The sequence below is a fragment of the Daphnia pulex genome, chromosome 6, assembly GCF_021134715.1.
Source record: "Daphnia pulex isolate KAP4 chromosome 6, ASM2113471v1".
Taxonomy (NCBI): Eukaryota; Metazoa; Arthropoda; class Branchiopoda; order Diplostraca; family Daphniidae; genus Daphnia; species Daphnia pulex.
In genome coordinates, this window is record NC_060022.1 from 2,366,423 (window position 1) to 2,389,001 (window position 22,579).

Genomic DNA, 22,579 nt, shown 5'->3' on the forward strand with positions numbered 1-22,579 from the left:
TATGAGAAGTCATGTCCATTCAAGAAAAAGGACAAGGACTATACAGTCAACAAGGTTCTGTGTTTGCTATCCTGCTACCCTTGAATCTCCCTACACAGGCCCTCTTGCTTTGAGGTATTGCTTTCTGTCGCAACAATCTCTATGAATATTAAATTGCCATCCAAATAAATGCTCATTCTGCTTGCAGGGTAATCCTTCCCTACTGATCATGGACTCTATTGGTGAAACTGAAAACCGACGAGAGAATGCTGTAATTCAAGACTGATAAATTGTGTAGTTAGATTCAATTACAAGTGTATTTCTGGGCTCCCTTCTTTTCTGTGGCCCCGTTTCCCTAACTAACCACTAACCAACGCCCGCCGGTGGTCACTCACCCGCTGTGAAACCAGGAGGAGGGGAGGGCTCTGGTCGAACGGGGACTTGGAAGGCGCATGATCCGACGAAAACTTAGGGTCATGAGTCTAACCCGGAAACTTAGTATGACTAATCGCTCCCCAGTAAAACTTGCCTCGCACTCTTCTCTCTTCTTCCATTTCCAGGTAATCTCCCTGGATCTACGCCGACACTGCATGTGCGAGTTTTAGCAAGCAATCCGCCACCCAATTTGACAAAAAGTGATAGTTTGTTTTCACGGAAATTTCGTCAGACGGTTACAAAATTTCTAATTCAACAATCTCATGTAGAAATTTGCATCTAGTCTACTGGTGCAAATTGTGATTCTTTAAGCTTGATTAATTTAGGTGATGTGTTAAAAGAGCAATTGTGGGTAGCTAAACAATTGAACTACTTTTTCTGAATATTTCGGTTTTAGATCACTTTGTTGTTATTAGATTTTCTTGTGATCTTCAAAATATTCTGAAAAAGCGAATTGGTTCTATTTATTGGCTACTCACAATTTTTTTAACACATCTCCTAAATAATCAAGCTTAAAGAATCGCAATTTGCACCAGTAGACTAGATGCAAATTTCTACATGAGATTGTTGAACTAGAAATTTTTTAACCGTCTGACGCAATATCCGTGAAAACAAACTATCACTTTTTGTCGAATTGGGTGGCGGATTGCTTGCTAAAAAGCCTCGCACAAAAAATATTGTCTCGAACCGGACGCTCTGTTTAATAAATTGTTTATTTTGTAAGTGTTTCAATGAAGAAATGAGTTTTCATATCATATAATTAGTTTATTTATTCAACAATAATATTTATATATTACAGATATGGGGAAATGGGTGTTTAAGGAATAGATGTTGGTGGTAGTTATGGGGTTTAAGGATTGGATGTTGGTGGAGGTTATAAGGTTTGAGGAATAGAAGTGGTTATATAGATAGGTATATGGATGTGATAGACAAAGGTTTTTTGTCCTACCTTATTAAAACAAACCACAACTTCTTTTAGTTAATGAAAATCAATTGCCCCCCCCCCCTAATCTCCTCCTCGCTGGTTACCCAATCGCGAAGGCATGTTTATTATTTGTTCAACGTAAAAATTCCCCGTATTACTATTTTTTTCATTCTCAACATATAAACGCTTCATAGACGCAAATAGCAATTAAACAAAATACTGGATGTAACTTATGTGGCACAACACCAGCGATTCAACACCAAAGAACTTTTCTGTTCCTTTTCAACATAAAAACGGTTAACTGCATAGACACAAATAACAATTAAAACTGGATGTAACTTTTGTGCACAACACCAGCAGTCCGGCACCAAGGAACAGCAACAGCATAACTCTATGCAAAAAATCTTTCACCAGTATAGGCTGCAACAACATGCCATATTGGACAGCAACATCACTGCTACGTAAACATAAACCTAAGACCAAAATGAAATTAATGTTTGATCAATGGAAATTTTGTATAGAATAAAACAAAAATCATTTCAAATGGAGTTCACCCAAATATTCTATGGCAACACCATCTGATAACTATAGTTTAAACAAAAATTTACATGAATTACTAGATTACTCATTTAAGATTTCAATACAAATTCATTTGAAATTTGTAGTGCTCTGCAGCGAAACAAAAACATTCTTCTACAATATCTGCCTATCTTGTTAACCAATTCCCCTTAAACAATCCATAACTCAATTTACATATGATCAAAGGAAAGAGCTGTTGACATTATGAAATCCCCAAATGTTTAAACAATGTATAAGCAATTATAGTAGTCCAAGCATGATACTTCCCAAGTTAGAACTTATAATTTTTATCAAATTACCATTTCAAGGAGTCTTCTTGCAGTTCTACTAGATGTCCAACATTTTGGCAACCACAATACAGCATGATCCAGCGTCAACTCAGATATGGCTGATTCCAGAAGACTTGAAGCATGGAACTTTCCCACACTCCAGGACAACATCAGCACCAAAGACTGCATGCAACAGCTCAATTTAATCACACCTTTCACTGGATGACTGCAACCAATCCATGTGCACATTAGAGTGCAACAAAGAAGCACAGACTTCACCTGGCTATTGAAAAACAAAATCAAGTTACTATCAAGGAACAGAATCTCATGTAACATAACGAAATGACAGATGTATGAAGTTAAACTATACAATCTCTCAGAATTAGCTTGATAAATCTTACAAAGGAATTTGTAGTTGTCAAGTTTTCCAAGTTGAAAATAACAAATTATGTAATCCACATTTCTTCTCTCACCATAATGGTCTTAACTCATAATTGCAACAGAGAAGCAAAGGGGTCTACTCTCTAGTCGAAACTAAATCTGTAGCGATCAACTATAATTACTTTAATTTTTCTGAAAGTGTTCCGTATGTGACGAAACGAGCAAGAGACATTTTGGAATAAATGGATAGCAGTTTCAACAAACGAACTATGTCCAGTAAAAAATATAGAAAGAAGTAAAAAACACACCGTATACCGTATACCTTTCCTCTCAGTGGTGGTGGAGCGTGGGCCGTGGTGCCCGTGGAAGACTACAGCTTTGATTTTTTACCTTGGAACTGCAGACGAACTTCCGCTTTTCAGCATAGTGCCTGATGGAGTGATGGGGCCATGGACTCGTTAAATAAAAATGAAAAGAACATTAGATTTATCGCAAGTCGCATCCCCAGGGCCACGGGGGTGCCAGCATATTTTGAAATAATTAAACTATATATATTTCCCAAGAAGATTTTTAAAACTGATTCTTATCACTAATTTTTTCAGAACTTTACTCCACGCCACCGGCGCCACCAACCTTACCATAAAATTGACTGAACGTCCGGTTGGCTGTATCTGTGCTGCTGACTGGCGAGAGGTGCAAAGCTTACGGGCTTACGGCATTGTAGGTCTTTATTATGTAGGGTAGTAAAGCCGGATTTTTTGTATCTATTTTTTCGTTTATTTACATTCTTAATTTGATTTTCTTGAGAGGATATTGATGTATCGACATTCGAATAGAAAACGTTAGTGAACTGAACAATCTTGTTACACTTGTACTTTCCACTTACGTACGGTCTTTTCAGTTTTTTCTTTTCAGGGTGTTGGAGCCTTATTTCATAGAAATTCTACAGAAAAGGAGTTGTTTTCATTTGTTGTGAATAAAAAAATTAAATACTGTAACTCGGCAAGTACCATGTCCAAAAGCATGCAAATTCTAAGTAAAGAGTTGTTGCTCCTAGAAATGAAGAAAAGCATCCCAATACTAAGTAGTTCATTGCACAAAGGTGAAAGTGGTAGAATCGGAGTGATTGGTGGTAGTTTGGAATATACAGGAGCACCTTATTTTGCTGCAATGGCTGCCCTCCGTGTGGGTTGTGATCTTGTTCATGTGTTTTGCATGAAAGAAGCTGCTCCAGTTATCAAGAGCTATAGCCCTGAACTAATTGTCCATCCATTGCTTGATAGCCCAAATGCACTACAAGCTATTTCTGAATGGTTGCCTCGAATTCACGCTTTAATCATTGGACCAGGTCTTGGTAGAGATGCAGGAGTTTTTAAAATCCTGGGTCCCATTATTAACCATGCAAAGGAACTGAAAATTCCTCTTGTGATAGATGCTGATGGATTATTTTACATCAATAGCAATCACCAAATTATTCATAATTGTACCAATGTGATTTTGACTCCAAATGTCATAGAATTTACCAGACTTTACAAAGCTGTTATGGGCATATCAATTGATCCTAGTCAACCTGTACTAGTTGAAGATGTCGCAGCCTTGGCAAAAAGACTGGGCAATGTAACAATCCTGCAAAAAGCTGAAAAAGATATTACTTCTAACGGAATTGACGTCAACATCTGCGAGAAGATGGGTTCACCGAGGCGATGTGGAGGACAAGGAGATTTATTGTGTGGATTTCTGGCTACTTTTCTTTATTGGAAAACTCATGACAAGTATACTCATGAAGTCACACTTTCCGCTGCGGCTGCGGCAACTCACCTTAGTCGAATGATTAGTCGAAAAGCTTTTGAAATCCATGGTAATTAATAAACTAATAATGACTGTATATTTTGTACTTAACTGTTCTTACCTAACATCGTTTATTTTATAGGTCGTGGAACTCTCGCCTCTGACATGATACCTTACATCCCAGAATGTTTCAGGTCACTGTTTAATCAGGAGTAAATTATATTTATGAAAATTTTAATGTTAGAAATTTAGCATTATGTAATATTTTTGTAGATGACAACCAACTATAATACAAAATATGTCCTATGCAGATTTTATCACCAAGCGACTTCATTCAGTTGATTGTATAATTTCATTCGGTTTCAAGATTCGCATATAAAACTATAGATTTGCAGCTTGGCCGACAGAGGAAGATTCCTTATTTGAACAAAAGAAAAACGTTAGGATAAGTAAAAAAAAATGAATAGAACAGGGAGTTAAGTATACTTGTTGATCGCTATTCTGAGAATGGTCCGCTGATGCAGATAGTTCCGTAAGTGGTATAGCTTCCTTACTTCCACTTCCTCTCTGGACGGTAGGGTGAGCAGAGGAAGACCGTGGCCGTACGGGTGTATCGGATCTTCCTGTTACAGCTAGACCAGGGGCACGACGGAAACCAATTGGTCTGATGCCAAATGGTGATGGAAAGGCATTTCCGGGAGGAGGTCCTACATTACCGGCCACTCCACGACTCAAAAGAGCATGGCCTTCATTAAAAATCGTAAAAAAAAAACATTGAAATCGAAGGGTGTGAACAAAGTTCAAAAATAATATTACGCGAAAGCGAATCCTGTCGCATGGCATGCAATGTTCCTAGCGGTGGTGATGAAGGAGTAGAGGTATTCACATCCAGTAATTTTCCAATCAAATGCATTTTTCTTTGTCGAGCTTTGATTCGTCCTTTGCTTAATCTAAAAAGGAGACACCTTTCATTACAAATTACAAGGCCAAGGAAGAACTTAGCGATTAGAATTAAAAAAAAGACCTCTGTTTAGCAGCCATACATCGAATATGGTCGTCGAAAACAAAACGAGCTGCTAATTGTGGTAATCGGTGCGCAGGACTACGTGAAGATAGAAATGTAGAAGCCGTTGGCGAATTATGGACGGTCACATGCAAGCAACGTGAATCGTCTTTATCCCCGGTAACTTCAACATCCTAATCAGTAATAGAATCATATAAAACAACAATTCCTAAGTATTATTGACAAGATATTGAACCTGTAGGAAACCGACAAACTTGGCGACTCCCCAACCAAGTCTCCTAGAGTCAGGCTCGACCAATATCAACTGGTTAGGGTCGATAACTAGAAATCGCCGCAACCTAGTACCCTCTCGGTTGACCACGGTGCATGCTATCAAGTCTGAATTATCTAAAATAATTACCAAACGGAAATGTGAATTAATCTCATTTAGAACAGCAAACGATCAAGGGTCATGTCTTACTTAAATCAAGAATATCAGATATTTTAATGCACTGCTGTACACAGACTAAGGGAAGTTGAGCTTCTACTTCCCCACTGACCGCTAGACTTAAACGCCTCATCAGCACGAATACTCTTATGGCTCGGCGAGCTCTCTCAACCTAAGAAAATATGATTTATAAGACGATAGCATAAATAAATAAAATTTCAATAAAACAAATTTCCAACCTCTCCACAGGGAAGACGTTTGGTAAATTCGATACCAGTCATCGGTGTTCCAGTAGGTGGCAATAAAATAGAGCTATCCTGTAGCAGATATTCAACCTATACAAGAAATTATTATTATGTTGACAGAATCACTGGTTTAATCAACTGAACGGACCAACCTGCAATGGACGCTTGATAATCTCATTGACTTCTGCTTCAAAGAGCTCGAGAAACATGTCTTCTGACTAAATTGTTATTCAAGATTCATGTTACATAAACACGCAATATGAAGTATTTGATCTCTGCATACCTTAAAGAATGTTCGAGCCACCATAATGCTCTCCTCTTTCGCTTGTTCAAGGAGAGCAATATTCTTATCATCCAAACCATGCGGCACTGATGAATTTGGCACAGCAACCACTATAAGCAGGTTGATGGCTAGATCAACGGTAACTGGGCGAATTTTGCTAATCATCTGACAGGCAGACGACAGTAACAACATTAGTTTGCCAACCAGGGTCGGCTTCCATTCAACTGTATTCCAAAACGGTTTATCTTCGTTGACACCTAATAACAAGAAGAGTTCACACCTAGTATAAAGTTACTTTCTTTACATTAATTTCACCTCTATTTTGCCCAATGGCGTAGAGAAGACTTAGGCCAAAAAGAGCTTCGTAGTCATTTTCCGCAGGATCGAGGGATTCTAGAATAGTTTCCAAGTGAGAAGTCAAGTTGCTCGACTCGCCAGAATTCATAGCAGTAGATGACGACATTCGCTGCTCTTTTTCTTCGTCCGTGATATTATCTTCAATAGCTGCAGCGTTATCTTGCTGGACAGCGGCGATTGCCATAGCCTGACTCTCTTCGAAATTTATAAGTATTCTGAGAATAGTGACCACTAAAGGCCTGTGATGAATGATGAGGAAAATTTGACTTAAAAGGAAGAGAGAGACTACTCGGCTGACCATAGGACGATCACCACTCTTCATTTGAACTTGTCCTGGAAAATGAAAAATTTTCTTTATAACCTTTATTTTAACAGGCTTAATAAGTTGGATTACCTTTATTGAGCGAATTGATATAAAGGGGAAGTAAAAGGCGCTGAAAGAGTTGTTCGACCAGAACTTCGTTCAAGTTGTCGATACCAAGGCAGAGAATATCGTTTACGTAATGTATATGGTCCAGGTGCTCTGCCACTAAATCCGAAAGTCGACCTCTGCTTTGATGACTACAAAGAAATTTTCAATGAACCAAAATTAAGAAAAATTTTGATGACGACTAAACTTACTCGGCATCAGCCCGAACACAATTATCTAGCTCGACAATATGGTTCCCAATAAACCAGACTAAATTAGAAAAGTAAGGGGCAGCTGTTCGGTCCCGGATAAAGTTTAGCATAGCCTCATCTCCGACCTGATTCAAATTGGAACATTCAGAAAAAGAATATATTTTCATTGATGTATAATATGAGGAGGCTATAGACCATAAACAACCATTTAACCAGATGGCCTTGAAAATATTGCAGTATTTTGTATTACAACATATTTATATTCTAGTATTTTGTCTAACCTTATAAACGTTTAATGTGAGCGTCCGAACAGCAATTCGCACCATACTCTCCGAGTGATTGAAAAACTTGATCGCTTCAGTATAAAGTGGGAAATCATTTGTGTTCTAAGAAACAAATTAATATGGTGTAAATAACAGTAATTCTTTAGTTCAGCAAAGTATTAAATTGTAGTTTACCTCATTAAAAAAGAAGTGTATGGTGTGGACATTCAATTTTAGTGACAAGGTCTTAAGAAAAGATATGTAATAAGCCATCACTTCCTCGTCAGAGAAATCAAACTTGTGCACTATGATGCAGTTGACATGGTTATTTGATAATAAATAATCTGTATGAGACATTCAAAATTCCATTTAGATATTTCTCAATAAAAATTTAAATTAAAAAAAAACTCACACAAAGAAGTTTCATTGCGGATGTTCTCAAATAAAATATTCAAAGTCTGCAAAAGCTGGACACAGACAAATGATCCACATTTTTGTTTCATTATTCTCAAGAAAAATGAAAGCATATTTTTCTCCAAAAAAAAACTAAGAAATGAAATTTAGTGATCAATTTGTAAGTTTAAAAATATAGTGTAAGAAAGCATACTCAAACACTGAGCTGTCATTTTGGTCTCCCCAGATGAGAATTTCTGTAATTGATCTTAAACTTTCAACCAGTAAGCTTCGGTTACTTTCACTAACTGTTTGGTTCTTGATCATCACATTGTATAGATACCTAAAAATGAATCAAAATATCATTTGCAATATGAAGAAATTTTCTATGATGTCCTTCAATATTCTGCTTACTTCAGATGATCCAGTGAATGCGGATTCTTGGGTTTCGACCCACCTCCTCCAAACCATGAACCAGAACGACTTCGAAACATATTTTTTACCCTTAAACTTTGAGCAAGTTCTAAGTTCTTATAAAATGAATGTCTTCATCAACAATAGATAAATTTTACAGTGACTTTTAAGCAATGTTATGTTCCTGATAACCCTGCTTTGTTTTTAATGGACGTAGTACACTAGCAGACTACAGTGCTCAGTCCAGTCCACTGTAGGTCGTATTACGAAGGATGCAGCATTGAAATTTTTATCACAGGTGAAAATATAAATGAAAATAAATTTGCATTAAAGAAAACACGAAATGATCGGAATAAAAAATTTGTCTTTTAAAAAAATGGGCAGCATAATCATTTCTAAATTTTTTTGTTCAAAAAGCATCAAACGGTCGTTGGCAATCATTTCAGAATGTTTTAAACATTACGATAATTCAAACGTATCTTCAGCCAATTTATATGAAATCTTCTTAGTTTAAATATTTTTTATGAATGTGTCAAAACTTAATAGGATAAAAAAACAATTATTAAAATAATATGCGTGCGCGCACGAAAGAATAAGAAACGTCCGGCAACCACCAGTGAGTTGTCACGTCAAACGAGGCTTTACAAAAAAGCCGGCAGGTGGCGGCGTCAATACTTCACGTTCTCAAGTCCAAATACTTTCAATCTGAATCTGGTAAGTCCTAATTTCCATTCCTCTCTGTTTTGCGTATTAAAAACACGGTTAGTGGTTTGAATTCATTTTCTGAATATTATTCAGACCATTCTATACATTTCTAGTTTCAAATATTGTTTATTTGAAGTAACTTGATGGATAATAATGGTTGGATAAGATACCCGGCGTTCAATTCGTCAAGTGGTTGACACTAGATTTTCTTGCCTTAAATATTGAATCTTTTTTTGTAAATGTATAGTAGTAAGAACCATGGTTTTGCATGAACTTATGCTCTATTTATTTTGGAATCCGAACAGGTCCTTTCACCATGGATAACTGGCTCAAAATCTGCTTATTGGTTGTGTTTGCTGTTGCAACAACCGGAAATGAAGAAGCAACACCTGCCAAGCTTCTTTTCTCAAAGCAAATTCTAAACAAATACCTCGTTGAAGGAATGGACATTGTTATCAAGTGAGTTGAACACAATTTTGTGCTGAATTTGGAATTTTTCACTAGTCTTTTCATTTTCTCTCCTAGATATTCTCTCTTCAATGTTGGTGGTACTGCAGCCCTTGATGTTCAAGTTGCTGATAACACATTTGGACCCCAAGACTTTGAAGTTGTTGGTGGTCAGCTGAAGGTCACAATTGGTATGTTTTTCGCCAAAAAAAATTCTTGTTTGCATTGGATTTCATACTAAATTCAATTTTATCATAGATCGCATTGCTCCTGGTTCTAACGCTACTCACGTAGTCGTCATCCGTCCATCAAAGTTCGGATATTTCAATTTCACTGCGGCTGAAGTCACCTACTTACCAAGTGAAAATGCTGCTGAGGTATTACTGATCAGGATCTATCCAGTTGAAACGGAAATAACATATTTTTATTTTTAGGCACTCGTTGGTCTTTCTAGCGAACCCGGACAGGGTGCTATTGTGCCATTCAAGGAGTACGACCGAAAGTTTTCTCCTCATTTGGTAATTTATTGACTTCCGCCTTTATTGTGTAACGTAACTAACTATAATTTATTTGATTGAATTAGTTGGATTGGCTGTCCTTTGCCGTTATGTCGATGCCTTCTTTGGTGCTTCCTTTTGCCTTGTGGTTCTCTTCAAAATCCAAATACGAAGCTGTCTTAACACAGAAGAAAGACAAGTAAAGTAGCTACGGGGATTTATCAACAACTTTGAAGTGAAGTAAAAATAACCCTCCACTCTGCAAAGACTTATGTGTGCTCGAAGAGGCAGTATGTTATCATTTTTCTGTTAAAGAAAATCAACTGAGGGTTTTTACGGGTGCAAGCAGAAATAAAACTGTTTTATCCTGATCAGTGTGTTTTCATTACAGCGGTACATATCTTTGATATCAGCCGGCGCAGCTATGTAATTGATCGAGAGCATAAACCGTTGACAAAAGTAATGAGAAAGTTGGATCAAATGAGAACTGAGGGATCTTGCAGATACCAAAAACGGTTTCGCGTTTTTTTGGCATGTACAGCTTTGTCTTGAGTACTTCTGAAAGTCGGAACGTAAAGACGGATTTAGTTATACAGCATCCGGCTAGGAAATAGCGCAAAATGCTAAGACTGTATTAAAAGCAATCTGCAGAGCCAATCGTCATAAAGACGGAGATCGAAAGAGCCCAGAATTGGCAGCGGCGAAAAGAGCTATAAAGGCGAAATGAAATGGAAGATTTAAGGGTGTGTATAAAACAGGGCTGCTCATATGGCTTTATTACCTTATAATAGTATTTTAGTGAACCAGACAGAATGAGTTCACTCAATGTGGCTGGCAGTGGAGCTCCGCAGAATAAGTGATGTTGGGCAGGGCGGCAAGCCCTGCCCTGTATAGGCTGGTAAAACGGGGTATACGTCTAATTAGTTTTGAGCGTTACTACGAATTAAATTTGAAGAAGTGACTTGTGAGTTGTGACTGTTACTCTGTCCGAGTTAAGAACTAAGAATAGATTCATTTTTCTATTTCTTACCAAGACATAAAATTATTGCAATTGGTACAACTACATTAATTTGGCATTGGCATACTGTCAACAACAAATTTGTTTGATAGAGGCCACATAGAGGTTTTTGAGGGGTGTAATAATAACGTGACAAATTTTTAAACTTTATGATCGGTTCATTAATATAAAGCAAGAATGAGTGAATACGAATCTGCTGGCGGTCTTAATCTGCCAATTGAATCCATGAAAATGATGGCAGAAAGTGTCGGTGTCGCCGGTCTATCAGACTCGGCTGCTAAGGAATTGGCAGATGAAATTAATTTCAGAGTTAAGACCATTATCCAAGATGCAACAAAATTCATGCACCATGGAAAAAGGAAAAAACTTTCTACAATGGATGTTGACCATGCACTTAAAATTAAAAATATTGAAGTAAGTTGGAGAATGTTTGAAATTGTTCATTTTGAATTCTCGATCATAATTTCTTTTCTTTCTAGCCTCTGTATGGGTTTTCAAATCCAGACCACATTCCTTTTAGATTTGCAAGTGGTGGAGGCCGTGAATTGCATTTCCTAGAAGATAAAGAACTGGACATTGCCGATATCATTGGCGGTTCTCTGCCAAAGTTACCATTAGATGTTTCTCTAAGAGGTACATTTATTCAACTACCCTTCAAAGTGACTGATTATTCACTTTACAAACATGTATTTAGCTCATTGGCTTAGTATTGATGGAATACAGCCAGCAGTTCCAGAAAATCCCCCATCCTTGTCCAAAGATCAACAGCGGCTGGAAAGCTCTGACCCAGTCTCTAAACTTGCTAAAATTGGGGACAAAACCAAAAAGGCTTCAACTCTCACGTAAGTTGTTTTAATCACTTAATTATTTCAATTTCAATTCACATTTCTTTTGTTTTCAGAGCAATTAACAAACCTAAAACAGAAACTGTTCAAGTTAAACAGCTTACAGCGCACGAATTGTCTGTTGAACAGCAACTCTACTATAAAGAAATTACTGAGGCGTGTGTTGGCTCCGATGAAGCCAGACGAGCTGTAAGAGATTGTGATTTATATATTTGTTGGTTCCTTCCGAATACCCTTTTTTGTGTTGATTCATTTTAGGAAGCATTCCAAAGTTTGGCTTCAGATCCTGGATTACATCAAATGCTACCTCGCCTGTGCACCTTTATCGCTGAAGGCGTTCGAGTTAACGTTGTTCAAAACAATTTGGCACCTCTTATTTACCTTATGCGAATGGTTAAAGCACTGCTTTCCAATCAAACGCTTTACCTTGAAAAATATGTGAGTTTACATTTTTGCAGTTCTTTCCCAGAAAGCCCCGTTATGTATAATTTCATTTATGTTTTCAGCTTCACGAGTTAGTTCCTGCTGTCACGTCTTGCATGGTCAGCAAACAACTTTGTCTTCGGCCAGAAGTGGACAATCATTGGGCTTTGAGAGATTTCTCTTCACGCCTGATTGCACAAATTTGCAAGAATTACCACACAACGACGAATAATTGCCAGACTCGTGTCACGCGATTGTTCTGTCGAGCGCTGGCCAACGACAAAATGCCATTGGCGTCATTTTACGGGGCTCTCGTTGGTAATTTCATCATTGTATAGGGCCCAAATGATTTAATCAATTTTTCAATTTCGTCAAATTACAGGATTATCCGAATTGGGAACGGAAGTGATCAAAGCCTTCATTATTCCGAAAATACGAGCGATAGGTGAACGCATCGAACTTTACTTGGATGGAACAGGGCAGGCCAATGCCGATCGGATAGCAGCCTCCCACATCAAGCAATTGACGATCGTATGGTGTTCCCTTGAAAACTTTTTCATCCGTCAGCTCCTATGTTCTGATTTCAATTACAGAAAGTCATGGTGCCTATATTGAAAGTGACGCGCCAACCGCCTGATAACATTGACGATTACCGTCAGGAGTTCGGGTATCTTGGGCCGGCTCTTCACGGCGCCGTAACTAGAGCCCGATCTCAGAACACAACTCCGGCGGCGTCGTCTACTGGCATTTCATCAGCTGCATGTAAGGATTTTGTTACTCATTCATAGGGTGGTATCAGGGTCAAGTCCAATAATCGTAAAATGTCTTTAGCTGGCAGTCTAGGAATATCTGCTGGGCGTGGGACTATCGTCATGGGCGGAGCTTCCAGTTCAGCTGCGACTTCGCGAACTCAAAGTGGCGCTGTAGCCAACGCTGCTGGCAATCCTACTAAATACATGTTCGTGACTTCTAGACCTTCAACTCCTGTTCAGGTACACACACACACACAATGATTCAACTGATGTAGAAAATCATTTCTGTATTGTGCTTCCAGGCTGCCGCCCCTCAGACCACTCAGGTCGTCAAATTAGTTTCCGGCGCTGGACAGGGAAATAAACCGAATACCATGTCTGGCAACCAACCTAAATACGTGATGGTTCAAGCATCCAACACCACCCAAATCGTTCGGGTAAAATGGCACATATTTGTTTGGTCAAAAGAAAATATCAGTTAACTTGATTTTTTGCTAATTAAGGCTCCTATAAAAGTGGAAGGCGGTGAAGCGACGGTGGAATCTACCATGGAAATCAAGACGGAAAATATCACCATTCTCGATGATTGAGACAAATATAATGAAATAATGGAACTTTTCTCTTTTATGCAATGCTAATAAATGAATGATTGATTTAAATAGAAATCTCAAAAAGTGTCGAAGACGACAATAGCAATAATAATAATATAAATTGATCCGTTGCGCAAAATATGCCAGGTTTCAAATGACGTGAACTTGCCCGGTGCAATGCGGACAGCAGGTAAAGAATGACTTGTTCATGGAACGACGGGCCAGGGCTGCTACGTGATGAGCTGTAACATCGTTAGTTAATTCTGACATAGTACAGGAACCAACTGGATGATCCGTCATAACCTAAATTTTCAATTTAACTTGTAGGACCTTTCTTTTAAGCTAAACGAAATAAAACGCACCTCTTGGGCGGCAAGCTGGGCTGGAGACAGTTTCGCCGCGATAGAAGGATGAACAGCAGTTGAACGGGCTGCTGAATCTTCATCTCCTCTGACTTGAGTGTAGGTACCCAATAAACGTTTTGCGAGGCTTTCGACGAGTCTCAGAACGGACACACTTCCCTCTATCACGTCGTAAGCAACCAATTCCGGAGTCTTTTGACTCGACGCTCCAAGTGGATGAAAGGCACTGTTTAAGGCTTTCAAATGACTGAAAATAAAAGGGGGGCAATAAAATCAAATAAGTTGTAATCTCTCAATAATGTTAATAGTATAACTATAGTACTTGTAGGTTTGGTTTTGGTGGTTTTGAATAGAATTCATTTCATCGAGTAATCCTTGAATGCACAATTGAAGATTATTATTGCGGGTGCAGAGGGCGGATTTCCATCGGGTTAATTCGTCAATAATCACACTATCGATTCAAGAAAGAGATTGTATAATATGTTTGGATTTGTTTGTTTTTTTAAGGAATAAATCTACCTAGATGCCAAGAATTTGCTTCTCCAGATATCTGCTTCGATCGATAGCTTTTCTTTCTGCTCAAAGTCCAAAGCAATTTTCTCGACGTACTGTCTGATATTATCGCCCAGTTTCACTTTGTCTTCTGTTAAAAAATGAACTCTGGCTTCCATATCTTCTCCAACACTTGCCACCAGTAATGCTTTCAATTCTGCATTGACCTATTGATTCAAAGTGAGATGAATATGATCATGTTAGAATGATGTTTGGAATACATGTTACTTTAATACATACCTTGCATTGAATTGCCAGTTGTTTTTCTAGCTCTTCCTTCTCTTTAACTATTTTGTCGTAGTCTTGTTGGCACACCACATTGCTGACAGTAGAATCTTGTTCTTTACTTGATTTCTTAGCACAATTTTCTATGCCTTTCAAATGGTGAGCGAGTTCTTTTTTGCTGATCTTCTTCTTCGATGGGACAATGGGTTTGACTGCTGCCTTGTACGGCTCGTAGGGAACAAACTTGGCCTTCTTGTTTTCCATGGCTGAACTGGACGTTTTGGGTTTCATTCCTGAGAGGTTGGATATTGGTACAAGGCTAATGATCCTTTCAGCCGGTGGTGGAGACTTCAGCGGCAATATGCTCAGCCTCTCCATGGCATTCACTGCAAAGGCACTTTTGACATCTGAAGTAATTGGTGTGTCTAACGATTCCATACCGTCGCCCTCCGTCCGAGGGCAAGAAGTATTAATCAACGTTGGCTTATTATTGTTGCTAAAGCTGTTTTCCATCTTCGTCGTTGTAGGAAAATGTGACGTTTATGTTTTGAAAATACCGTCAAAACTTTTAAGTGGAAAAAAATAAAATCACGGTTCAATCTGCCGTATTTATTTTATAAAAAAATAGAATCTATGTACACTGTTTTATTAACGAGTTTCTCAGACGTACAGCCTTGTTCATGAAATAACTCGGTGACGTGGAAAATCTCTCTCGATTGTTTTGACAGCTAAAAAGAGCAAATCATTTACATGTTTCTGACTGAGCACACAGCGTTGCCAAATATTTTCTATTCACTATTATCTTCGTCCCAGTCGGAAACGCGATCGGGTCGATGGAAAGCCACTTGCTTGTCGTAAACGAATCGAGGATCCGACGGACCGATGACGTTGTTGATAAAAGTCAATTCCATCAGCTCCTTTTGACGTTTGAGTTCCGGTTCGGAAACGACATTCAAATCCCGTTCGACGTCGACCGAGAAGCGTTGCGTCACTTGTCGTACGGCCTCGTCCACGTCCAATCCGATCATCACTTGCTGGGCGATTGAAATGAGTTTGGTCAATACCACAGTGGGGACGGCGGCCAAATAGGTCATGTGACGTAATTTCAATTCCTCGGCTCTGGCCCAGGGATCGGCTGGTGATTTCAGGTTCCTAATCGGCATGAATCTCTTCCTCACTTTGACCTCACCATCCTGGTAGAGAAGAATCAAACTCAACGGGTCCAGTTTCAATCCGATCTTCCGGGCACGGATGACACGACTCGTTTTGCCGGCCCACTGCGGTGACGCCATGTCTACAAGGCTGACTCACCAACGATTCTTTTAGCGCATTATTTTATGTTTTCGCCCCCCTTTGTTGTTATTTTGACGGTCGCTAGGGGCAACGGCTGAGTTATATTATCCGATGGCAGACGCGGTGGCGGCCAACAACCTATCGTGATCCTGATGTGACGATCAAGTCGTCCTACCCACCGCTCCCTCCCTGTATAGAAAGCCATCAATTACCACGTCAATTCAATTAAAGGTGGGACTCGCTGGAAATACCAGGAAAAAGGGCCAATCACACGATAAGGAAAAATGAGTCCCATCAGACTGAACAAGTTTCTATCTTTTTTTAGGTTAGGAGCTAATCAATGAAAGTGAAGGAGTGTGTGCGTAAGGCACACTCCTGTTGAATGCAGGAGGAGCCGAGAGTCAGTCGCACTTTTTGGGATATTTACAATGGCGCGTTCGCTATCTTTTTACAGGGAAAAGTGGCGTCTGAACCTTCTAATGAATAATTCAATAAGCCAGACTCTCTCGGAAGAAGCGCGGCGGATCTAATTGATCAAGAGTCCCTGGTACAGCCAAGTCTATAGTAGGAAGGAAAAAAGATACGCGTGAATCAACCCCCTCTGCTCGGCTCTTTCTTCCTATAAATGTTGAGCAAGTAGACAGGATATAGGCGCAAGGGATAAAACGCGCCATTATACAATAAGTTGGCCATCTATGCTGCGCGCAGAACTTGAATATATACATACAGGAGCTCCGCAAAGAAGACCCTATCAGCTGAAAAGATCCTCTTTCGGCTCCTTCTGCTGTCTCGGTGGATATGGCCAGAGACACCACCCGAATGAAGATGGAAAAGAGGAAAAAAAACTTGTTTCTTTAGTCATTTTTATCCACTTGCCTCCTTACATGTTAGGAGCCAAGTATTGGATGACTTCCCATATTGCCTGGGGTGGGGAGAAAAAAATCCTACGAGGATCCTTTTGTGTGCTGTAGGCCTATTAGAGGGACTTGATTGAGTTAAAGTTTTTTTGATGTCACATTTGTTTAGATTCTACGCAGTCTGGTAGTACTTGTATAGACTCCCCCAACCACCACCCTCTCTCTCTATATAATTAAGTCTCTAGCAGGGCAGCAGTCTAGGGTCATAATACATATATATATACGCTCGACTCGTCTTTATACTATATAGTGCGCGTCGGGCGCCATCAACTCTGAACTGCAAGTAGTTTGCAACGCTGGGGAAACTTTTGTGGCCTCGGATTGTGAAAGTTTTCGGGAGTGTGTGTGTGTGGGGAGGGGGGACGACGACGACGACGTGAATAGGAGGTGGCGTGTTGGATACATAGAGAAAAGGGAGGGGTCGGCGCACACATTGGAAAATGTTGTGACAGCGCCGCAAATGAGTTCCTTCTTCATCAGCGAGTCGTGACGCGACCTTAAAAATAAATTGCGAATGTTTAACAAACGTGACTAACTCTCGCCCTTTTATCCAGATCTGAATAAATCACCAGCAGACTGTGTCGTGTGTGATGTACATATATAGACAAGTCGCGTTTGAAAAAATCTTAAATGACGTCACTCTAAGCTCGACATTATGATTCGCCTCCGGGTTTATTATTATTATGGATGTTGTTTTGTCCCACGCAAAAATAGTCGACCGTTCGAGTGGAAAGAAGAAAAAAAAATAAAACAGATCAATTTGTTTAAGAGACAAGTTGAGAAGCTCAAAATGGCGGAGACTCGATCAACTTATTCAAAGTTGGGTCTCGGCGACTTTGCAGCGAGCTATTGGAAAACTTGGGCGTGTCTTTGAATACCCTAAAAGACTTAACACGGGAAACGCATGAGCTACAAAAAAAATTTAAAAAAATAAAAGATATGCAGGTTGTGTTTTTTGGAAACTTTTGAAAATTGGATAAAAGTTTAGTTTAGCTTCTCCGGGGTATATTTTTTATTATTCGATAAAATAAAACTTGTGCTAGTTAAAAAACGGTTTCTATGCTGATTGAATTTCAATTTTATCGATGAGCCAATTAATATCGCGTTGTCAGATCTCGAATAGAGCCATAACCGTTAAACTAACTTTATATGGGCAATTCTAGAAAAGAAATTGTTAAGTTTGTAGAGTTAAATGTGATTGATATTTTCTTTCGTACACGTTGGTCTGGTTTCTACACGATTGTCACATAGAATCCATTTTTTAATTTACTTGCATGCCTATAAATTGCCGCTGAAATTTGTGAATGGCCTTTTTACATATTTCTATTCGGCTTTTGAAAGATCTAGAAAATTGGCCGTTTTGAATGAAATGTTGGATATTCGAGGGGGGACTTGTGTAGAATGTAATGAAATATGCCTTCGTGTTGGATTCACATCATATGTGTGGGATAGGGTAGGGGAAACGGAGGCCATGGCGGATAAATAAAGACTTTGCGTGACAGACACACATTTTGTTGGTTATTTGCTGTTGGTTGCTTTTTGATGTTCCCTGTAGGGTTCAGCACACAGGCAATGTATAGGCCTATATTAAATGTAATTTACAGGAAAAAATAAAATTGCCCTGTTGGCTTCACGGGGCTGCTGATTAAGGGTCATAACATTTTCCCAAACTATTTCTATTTTTAAAAAATAACATGCCAGTCGAGTCAGCATTTGATACAATTTATTTTGAATGAATTTTAGAAAAATATCATGGATTCGAAACCTTCCCCTTTTTCTTGTTTCTTTTTATAGTTACAGCACATGACGTAATTCCCACTCTGTACCCGGTGACATTCAATATATCCACTAGATATCGTCCATATTCGGGAGAGTAGACAAGGAAGTTTTCAAAGTCAACACATAATGTAGTTTGGCAGTTCAGCTAGCAGCAGCGGCAGTAGAGTCTATGTACTTTCAACCTTTGCACAACACATCTACACAAAAGACGTCACAGCAGGGCGATATGTGTGTGCTGCTGACTCATTCGAGCCTGAAAGACAAAGAGGGTTTTAACGTATCATCTTCTCTTATTTAGATTTATATGCTGCCGTATTGAACATGTGTCGCCTCATGTTTGCCAGATGTATAATACTTTCAAACCCAAAAGTTTGAAACGTATATGTATAAACCAAAAGATTTGCGTACCCACGCCAATTATAATGCACGACACATGGACTCGAGACCTGTTTTCTTTGTATAATAGTTATACGACAGACTAAAAAAACGGTTTGTGTACACAAACTATAGAAAAGGACGTAATTATAAAATTGTTCTGTCTACAATGGGAAATAAAATCGGAAAAAAGATCACAAATGGTCGTTGAGTATTTTTACAGATTCAATCATTTGATGGGTAAAATTGCCCTTTAGATTTAGAATAGTCTGTATATAAATATTACTTAATCGTTTCAGGATGACTTTGTTCTTTTTACTAGGTACCGTTACAGGAAACTATTGTATACGTAAAATCTATAAATGGATATCCGTTTTGGCCATTATATGCAGCAACAGTTTCTATAATATGCAGGGTCATGTATGAGCCTGTTTAGATGATCAGGAGACGATCGATCATTGCGGATTATTCCAGACAGCAACCGCGTATGCGATAGGCCACCGAGGTTGGGTATACTGTGTGGCGGCGTAGATCATTTATTATACGAAAAATCACAATATGTTGGCTGCCGTGCTGTGCTGTGAAGCTCCCTCGCCATGAAAAATAGATCGGCTAAGTGTACGAGGGTCCCTCTAAAGTCCCTCTTGGTTATATTACAGTTTCTCTAGACTTTGCACTTTGCTTGAAGTGTTAAAGGTAAAAATATTTCCGAATTCGATCGTTTCTACCCATGGACAAAGTTGTAAGTTACAAAACAAGCCTGACCTATAGTCGTTCTTCAAATGAATTATTGAATAGACCCTGACTGAGTCACCAAAACAGCAAGAGAAACAGTTCTAGTCAGCACCTAGCCTAAGAATAATCGTATTCCGTACTATCTAACAATTTAAAATCAACGCAGCCAAATAGTCAGAAATAAGGAAGACAGATAAATTCTTCCTACCTTTAAAGCCTGGGAAATCTAACGGCCAGGCATCCACAATCGCTCCATCCATCCGCAGAGAAGTTGAATCCACCAGGCGGGATAGGTGTCCTCGTGAATACACCCACACTCACACGGATGTACACGAGAACAAACGAGATTTAAAAAAAAGGAGAATTTCTCCAATTAAGGAAGATGCTGTTTATCTAAATGAAAAATAAAAAATGGTTACGAAAAATATTGTGGATATTGGATAAACTCTAATTGTTAATAAACATGAGAATTGAAGCCTTCAATTTGAAGGTTTCCACATTGCATTAATACAAGTCATGTACCATTAATATCTAGCACGTTGCAGTTTCACAGGTTAATAAATGTAATGAGAATCATTACCCAGAAACGATGACACTGAGATTGTTGCTGATGCCAGGTGACCAGGATGATGACAGACCAGCACAAGCCAAACTTGCAAATTGTGTGGTTAAGTTGGCTGGTTCTGGCCTCAAATATGCAAAATAGAAAAAGGTTACATCGTGCAAACAAACTGCCATGCATCAACAGGGGGCATACATGTTACATGATAAATGCAAGGCTAGAACTAACAGTTGACAAATTTGGAACAGGTTTAACTGTTTGATTCAAACCCCAATAATTATTCTATTGATATTCTTGATTTTATTTACCTGCTAAACAGCATGGAGTGTGTATTAAGCGATAGGCGACGAGAGTTACCACGCGATGACCACATTTTTGTGATTTTAATTTGAAACTTTAAGCAGACGACATTAATATTCTAATTAGCCCTAAGATATCGATAAGAAATGAAATGGAAAGTTGCCATTCATTCAATTTGTCTCTGCATAATAATTCCCAATTCCAAAAATGGATTTCCCCTAATGATGCTGAATTGGTATGACTCATATTGTTCACGTTGAAGCAGATCGCAAGTCTAACGCAATCACTCCCCGATAAGAAAACAGTCTACAACATTTTGTTATTCATAAATGCTGCAACCGGCCAAATAAAGAAAAACAGGTTTTTTCGAACCGAACAAATGGAAAGAGAATGGGCGTTATGTATCTGAAACAAAATAAAAGGGCGTGTATTACATAAAAGAAAAAAGGGCGTTCTACCCCCTTCCCAAAACAACAACACAGACTAAGATATTTCGAAACAGATAAAAAGTTAGACAAATAAATACATCAAGTCTAATCATATCAAGACTTAAATATATGCACTGCACCAAAACATCACGTCTAATTCTCAACATATACACAGCAGCAGCAGCAGCATATCCTTCACAGCGTGACTGATATATAATCCCGTATTATTAATACAATCGAGTGAGACTGGCTGCTGGCTGCTGGGCTGTTGTGGGAGAAAGAGCAGCTAGATATCTTTGGGGACGACTCTCTCTCTCGCACAGCAATGCGATATCATCTCCACTCTTCTGTGCTGTACAGCAGCACATATCTATCTTTATATACACATGTACAAAAGGGACCTTTCTTTTATATTAAACCTCTTTCGAGGAAATGCTGTTCTATGCACAATAAGTCTATATATAGTGTTTTTCTTTTTAAACATGTGCACAGCCAAATGCGCATATGCGGTATAATTCCACCATTTTCACCACTCGTATATTGGGAGTGTGTGTACACCATTTGTAGATGTCTAACAATTGAGCTGCTTATAATATGCTCAACCCCAGCCAACAGCAAAACTAATATATTATTTAACTTTATTTATAGGAATGAATCGAGATTTCATTTAGCGCCGGGGTTCATTGGGTGCAGGTGGACAGTTGATTTCTTGTACAAATGTGGGCGGGGCCATATTAATGTGTCTAATTAATTAGAAGAGGCCGATGTGTGATGATTACATAACATCAGTTGATTGCAACACTAGTTGATTCATTCTCCCAATTTCTTTCTAAAAATAAATGCAGCCGAGAAATCGAGTTACACGATGATGACTACTGTAGGCCTACACAGCATACAGAGTCAATCAACACAGCTGTCCGTCTTTTTGTTATTTTCTTCTACGTCTCAGCTGACGAATTTCCGACATTCCTCTCTCATCTCGCTTGATGCAATAACAACAACGGCCCAGCAGCAGCAGCACCGAGAGAAGAATATATAAAAGCTAAAAGAGCTTCAGCAGCACGTCCAACCAATAACTTGTTGATGAGCTGCTGCTGGACACGCTGGCCCTGCAGGGAATCGCTCCAGGGCCTTTTCCTTTAAACCTTATATTACGTGTGGGTGTGTCTATACTACGCCAGGCCAATTTATCTATAAGAAATGAAATAAAAGAACCTGTTGTAAATGTATTGCTCTTGTATAGAATATAGATGTATAGAATCATTTGATATTATCTATTTAGAATTACTTATAAACAAAGTCCGGAGAACGTTTAACATGTAAAGTCCGCGAGCAATCACAGAACTAAATAGACGCACACATATTCGAGTTATACAACTGTTGGATTATAT

At 38.8% G+C, this 22,579-nt stretch overlaps 6 protein-coding genes and 2 long non-coding RNA genes across 9 annotated transcripts; 3 read left to right on the forward strand and 5 right to left on the reverse strand.

The window, feature by feature from the left end:
• Positions 1-3,204: 3,204 nt before the first annotated feature.
• Positions 3,205-4,668, forward strand: LOC124195379 (ATP-dependent (S)-NAD(P)H-hydrate dehydratase-like). 2 transcript variants are annotated; one of them, XM_046589750.1, is made up of 3 exons: positions 3,205-3,409; positions 3,470-4,426; positions 4,499-4,668. In XM_046589750.1, exons 1-3 carry the CDS (start codon positions 3,385-3,387, stop codon positions 4,570-4,572), a joined length of 1,056 nt encoding a protein of 351 aa, XP_046445706.1. In that variant the 5' UTR covers positions 3,205-3,384; the 3' UTR covers positions 4,573-4,668. The 2 variants fall into 2 exon arrangements, with proteins under 2 accessions (XP_046445706.1, XP_046445707.1); XM_046589751.1 differs by having other exon boundaries at positions 3,269-4,426.
• LOC124195378 (protein CLEC16A homolog) lies at positions 4,464-8,629 on the reverse strand. The gene is made up of 17 exons (XM_046589748.1): positions 8,384-8,629; positions 8,184-8,312; positions 7,989-8,122; positions 7,772-7,920; positions 7,595-7,699; positions 7,314-7,438; positions 7,087-7,253; positions 6,651-7,025; positions 6,336-6,592; positions 6,205-6,270; positions 6,047-6,142; positions 5,841-5,979; positions 5,616-5,767; positions 5,381-5,553; positions 5,173-5,306; positions 4,843-5,102; positions 4,464-4,773 (listed from the first exon to the last, which is right to left on the reverse strand). Exons 1-17 carry the CDS (start codon positions 8,461-8,463, stop codon positions 4,738-4,740), a joined length of 2,577 nt encoding a protein of 858 aa, XP_046445704.1. The 5' UTR covers positions 8,464-8,629; the 3' UTR covers positions 4,464-4,737.
• Positions 8,630-9,187: 558 nt separating this feature from the next.
• On the forward strand, positions 9,188-10,403 carry LOC124195343 (translocon-associated protein subunit beta-like). Its single transcript, XM_046589700.1, has 6 exons — positions 9,188-9,280; positions 9,394-9,547; positions 9,614-9,726; positions 9,794-9,912; positions 9,970-10,053; positions 10,119-10,403. Exons 1-6 carry the CDS (start codon positions 9,232-9,234, stop codon positions 10,233-10,235), a joined length of 636 nt encoding a protein of 211 aa, XP_046445656.1. The 5' UTR covers positions 9,188-9,231; the 3' UTR covers positions 10,236-10,403.
• LOC124195346 lies at positions 10,182-10,903 on the reverse strand. The gene is made up of 2 exons (XR_006875154.1): positions 10,814-10,903; positions 10,182-10,742 (listed from the first exon to the last, which is right to left on the reverse strand). It is a non-coding gene; the product is annotated as an uncharacterized LOC124195346 (long non-coding RNA).
• Positions 10,902-13,729, forward strand: LOC124195341 (transcription initiation factor TFIID subunit 6-like). Its single transcript, XM_046589698.1, has 11 exons — positions 10,902-11,464; positions 11,530-11,683; positions 11,745-11,892; positions 11,952-12,084; positions 12,154-12,333; positions 12,402-12,636; positions 12,701-12,849; positions 12,912-13,080; positions 13,150-13,310; positions 13,373-13,507; positions 13,574-13,729. Exons 1-11 carry the CDS (start codon positions 11,228-11,230, stop codon positions 13,658-13,660), a joined length of 1,788 nt encoding a protein of 595 aa, XP_046445654.1. The 5' UTR covers positions 10,902-11,227; the 3' UTR covers positions 13,661-13,729.
• On the reverse strand, positions 13,677-15,848 carry LOC124195342 (golgin-45-like). The gene is made up of 5 exons (XM_046589699.1): positions 14,815-15,848; positions 14,542-14,741; positions 14,345-14,473; positions 14,023-14,269; positions 13,677-13,963 (listed from the first exon to the last, which is right to left on the reverse strand). Exons 1-5 carry the CDS (start codon positions 15,310-15,312, stop codon positions 13,811-13,813), a joined length of 1,227 nt encoding a protein of 408 aa, XP_046445655.1. The 5' UTR covers positions 15,313-15,848; the 3' UTR covers positions 13,677-13,810.
• LOC124195344 lies at positions 15,430-17,918 on the reverse strand. Its single transcript, XM_046589701.1, has one exon. It carries the CDS (start codon positions 16,089-16,091, stop codon positions 15,588-15,590), a length of 504 nt encoding a protein of 167 aa, XP_046445657.1. The 5' UTR covers positions 16,092-17,918; the 3' UTR covers positions 15,430-15,587.
• A 1,358-nt stretch (positions 17,919-19,276) lies between these two features.
• On the reverse strand, positions 19,277-20,846 carry LOC124195345. Its single transcript, XR_006875153.1, has 4 exons — positions 20,769-20,846; positions 20,479-20,586; positions 20,107-20,291; positions 19,277-19,678 (listed from the first exon to the last, which is right to left on the reverse strand). It is a non-coding gene; the product is annotated as an uncharacterized LOC124195345 (long non-coding RNA).
• Between the last annotated feature and the right edge of the window lie 1,733 nt (positions 20,847-22,579).

Bases quoted from the DNA above. Each gene is read 5' to 3' on its own strand.
- LOC124195379 (XM_046589750.1), top strand. From the start codon at position 3,385: ATGTATCGACATTCGAATAGAAAAC. The intron at 3,410-3,469 runs GTTAGTGAACTG...CGGTCTTTTCAG, and splicing joins TCGACATTCGAATAGAAAAC to TTTTTTCTTTTCAGGGTGTT. The intron at 4,427-4,498 runs GTAATTAATAAA...TTTATTTTATAG, and splicing joins AAAAGCTTTTGAAATCCATG to GTCGTGGAACTCTCGCCTCT.
- LOC124195378 (XM_046589748.1), bottom strand. From the start codon at position 8,463: ATGTTTCGAAGTCGTTCTGGTTCATGGTTTGGAGGAGGTGGGTCGAAA. The intron at 8,123-8,183 runs GTATGCTTTCTT...TTCATTTCTTAG, and splicing joins AATGACAGCTCAGTGTTTGA to TTTTTTTTTGGAGAAAAATA. The intron at 6,143-6,204 runs GTTGGTCCGTTC...TTTCTTGTATAG, and splicing joins TTATCAAGCGTCCATTGCAG to GTTGAATATCTGCTACAGGA.
- LOC124195343 (XM_046589700.1), top strand. From the start codon at position 9,232: ATGGATAATAATGGTTGGATAAGATACCCGGCGTTCAATTCGTCAAGT. The intron at 9,548-9,613 runs GTGAGTTGAACA...TTTCTCTCCTAG, and splicing joins GGAATGGACATTGTTATCAA to ATATTCTCTCTTCAATGTTG. The intron at 9,727-9,793 runs GTATGTTTTTCG...ATTTTATCATAG, and splicing joins TCAGCTGAAGGTCACAATTG to ATCGCATTGCTCCTGGTTCT.
- LOC124195341 (XM_046589698.1), top strand. From the start codon at position 11,228: ATGAGTGAATACGAATCTGCTGGCGGTCTTAATCTGCCAATTGAATCC. The intron at 11,465-11,529 runs GTAAGTTGGAGA...TTTTCTTTCTAG, and splicing joins TTAAAATTAAAAATATTGAA to CCTCTGTATGGGTTTTCAAA. The intron at 12,637-12,700 runs GTAATTTCATCA...GTCAAATTACAG, and splicing joins ATTTTACGGGGCTCTCGTTG to GATTATCCGAATTGGGAACG.
- LOC124195342 (XM_046589699.1), bottom strand. From the start codon at position 15,312: ATGGAAAACAGCTTTAGCAACAATAATAAGCCAACGTTGATTAATACT. The intron at 14,742-14,814 runs GTATGTATTAAA...TTGAATCAATAG, and splicing joins AACTGGCAATTCAATGCAAG to GTCAATGCAGAATTGAAAGC. The intron at 13,964-14,022 runs GTGCGTTTTATT...TTGAAAATTTAG, and splicing joins CCCAGCTTGCCGCCCAAGAG to GTTATGACGGATCATCCAGT.
- LOC124195344 (XM_046589701.1), bottom strand. From the start codon at position 16,091: ATGGCGTCACCGCAGTGGGCCGGCAAAACGAGTCGTGTCATCCGTGCC.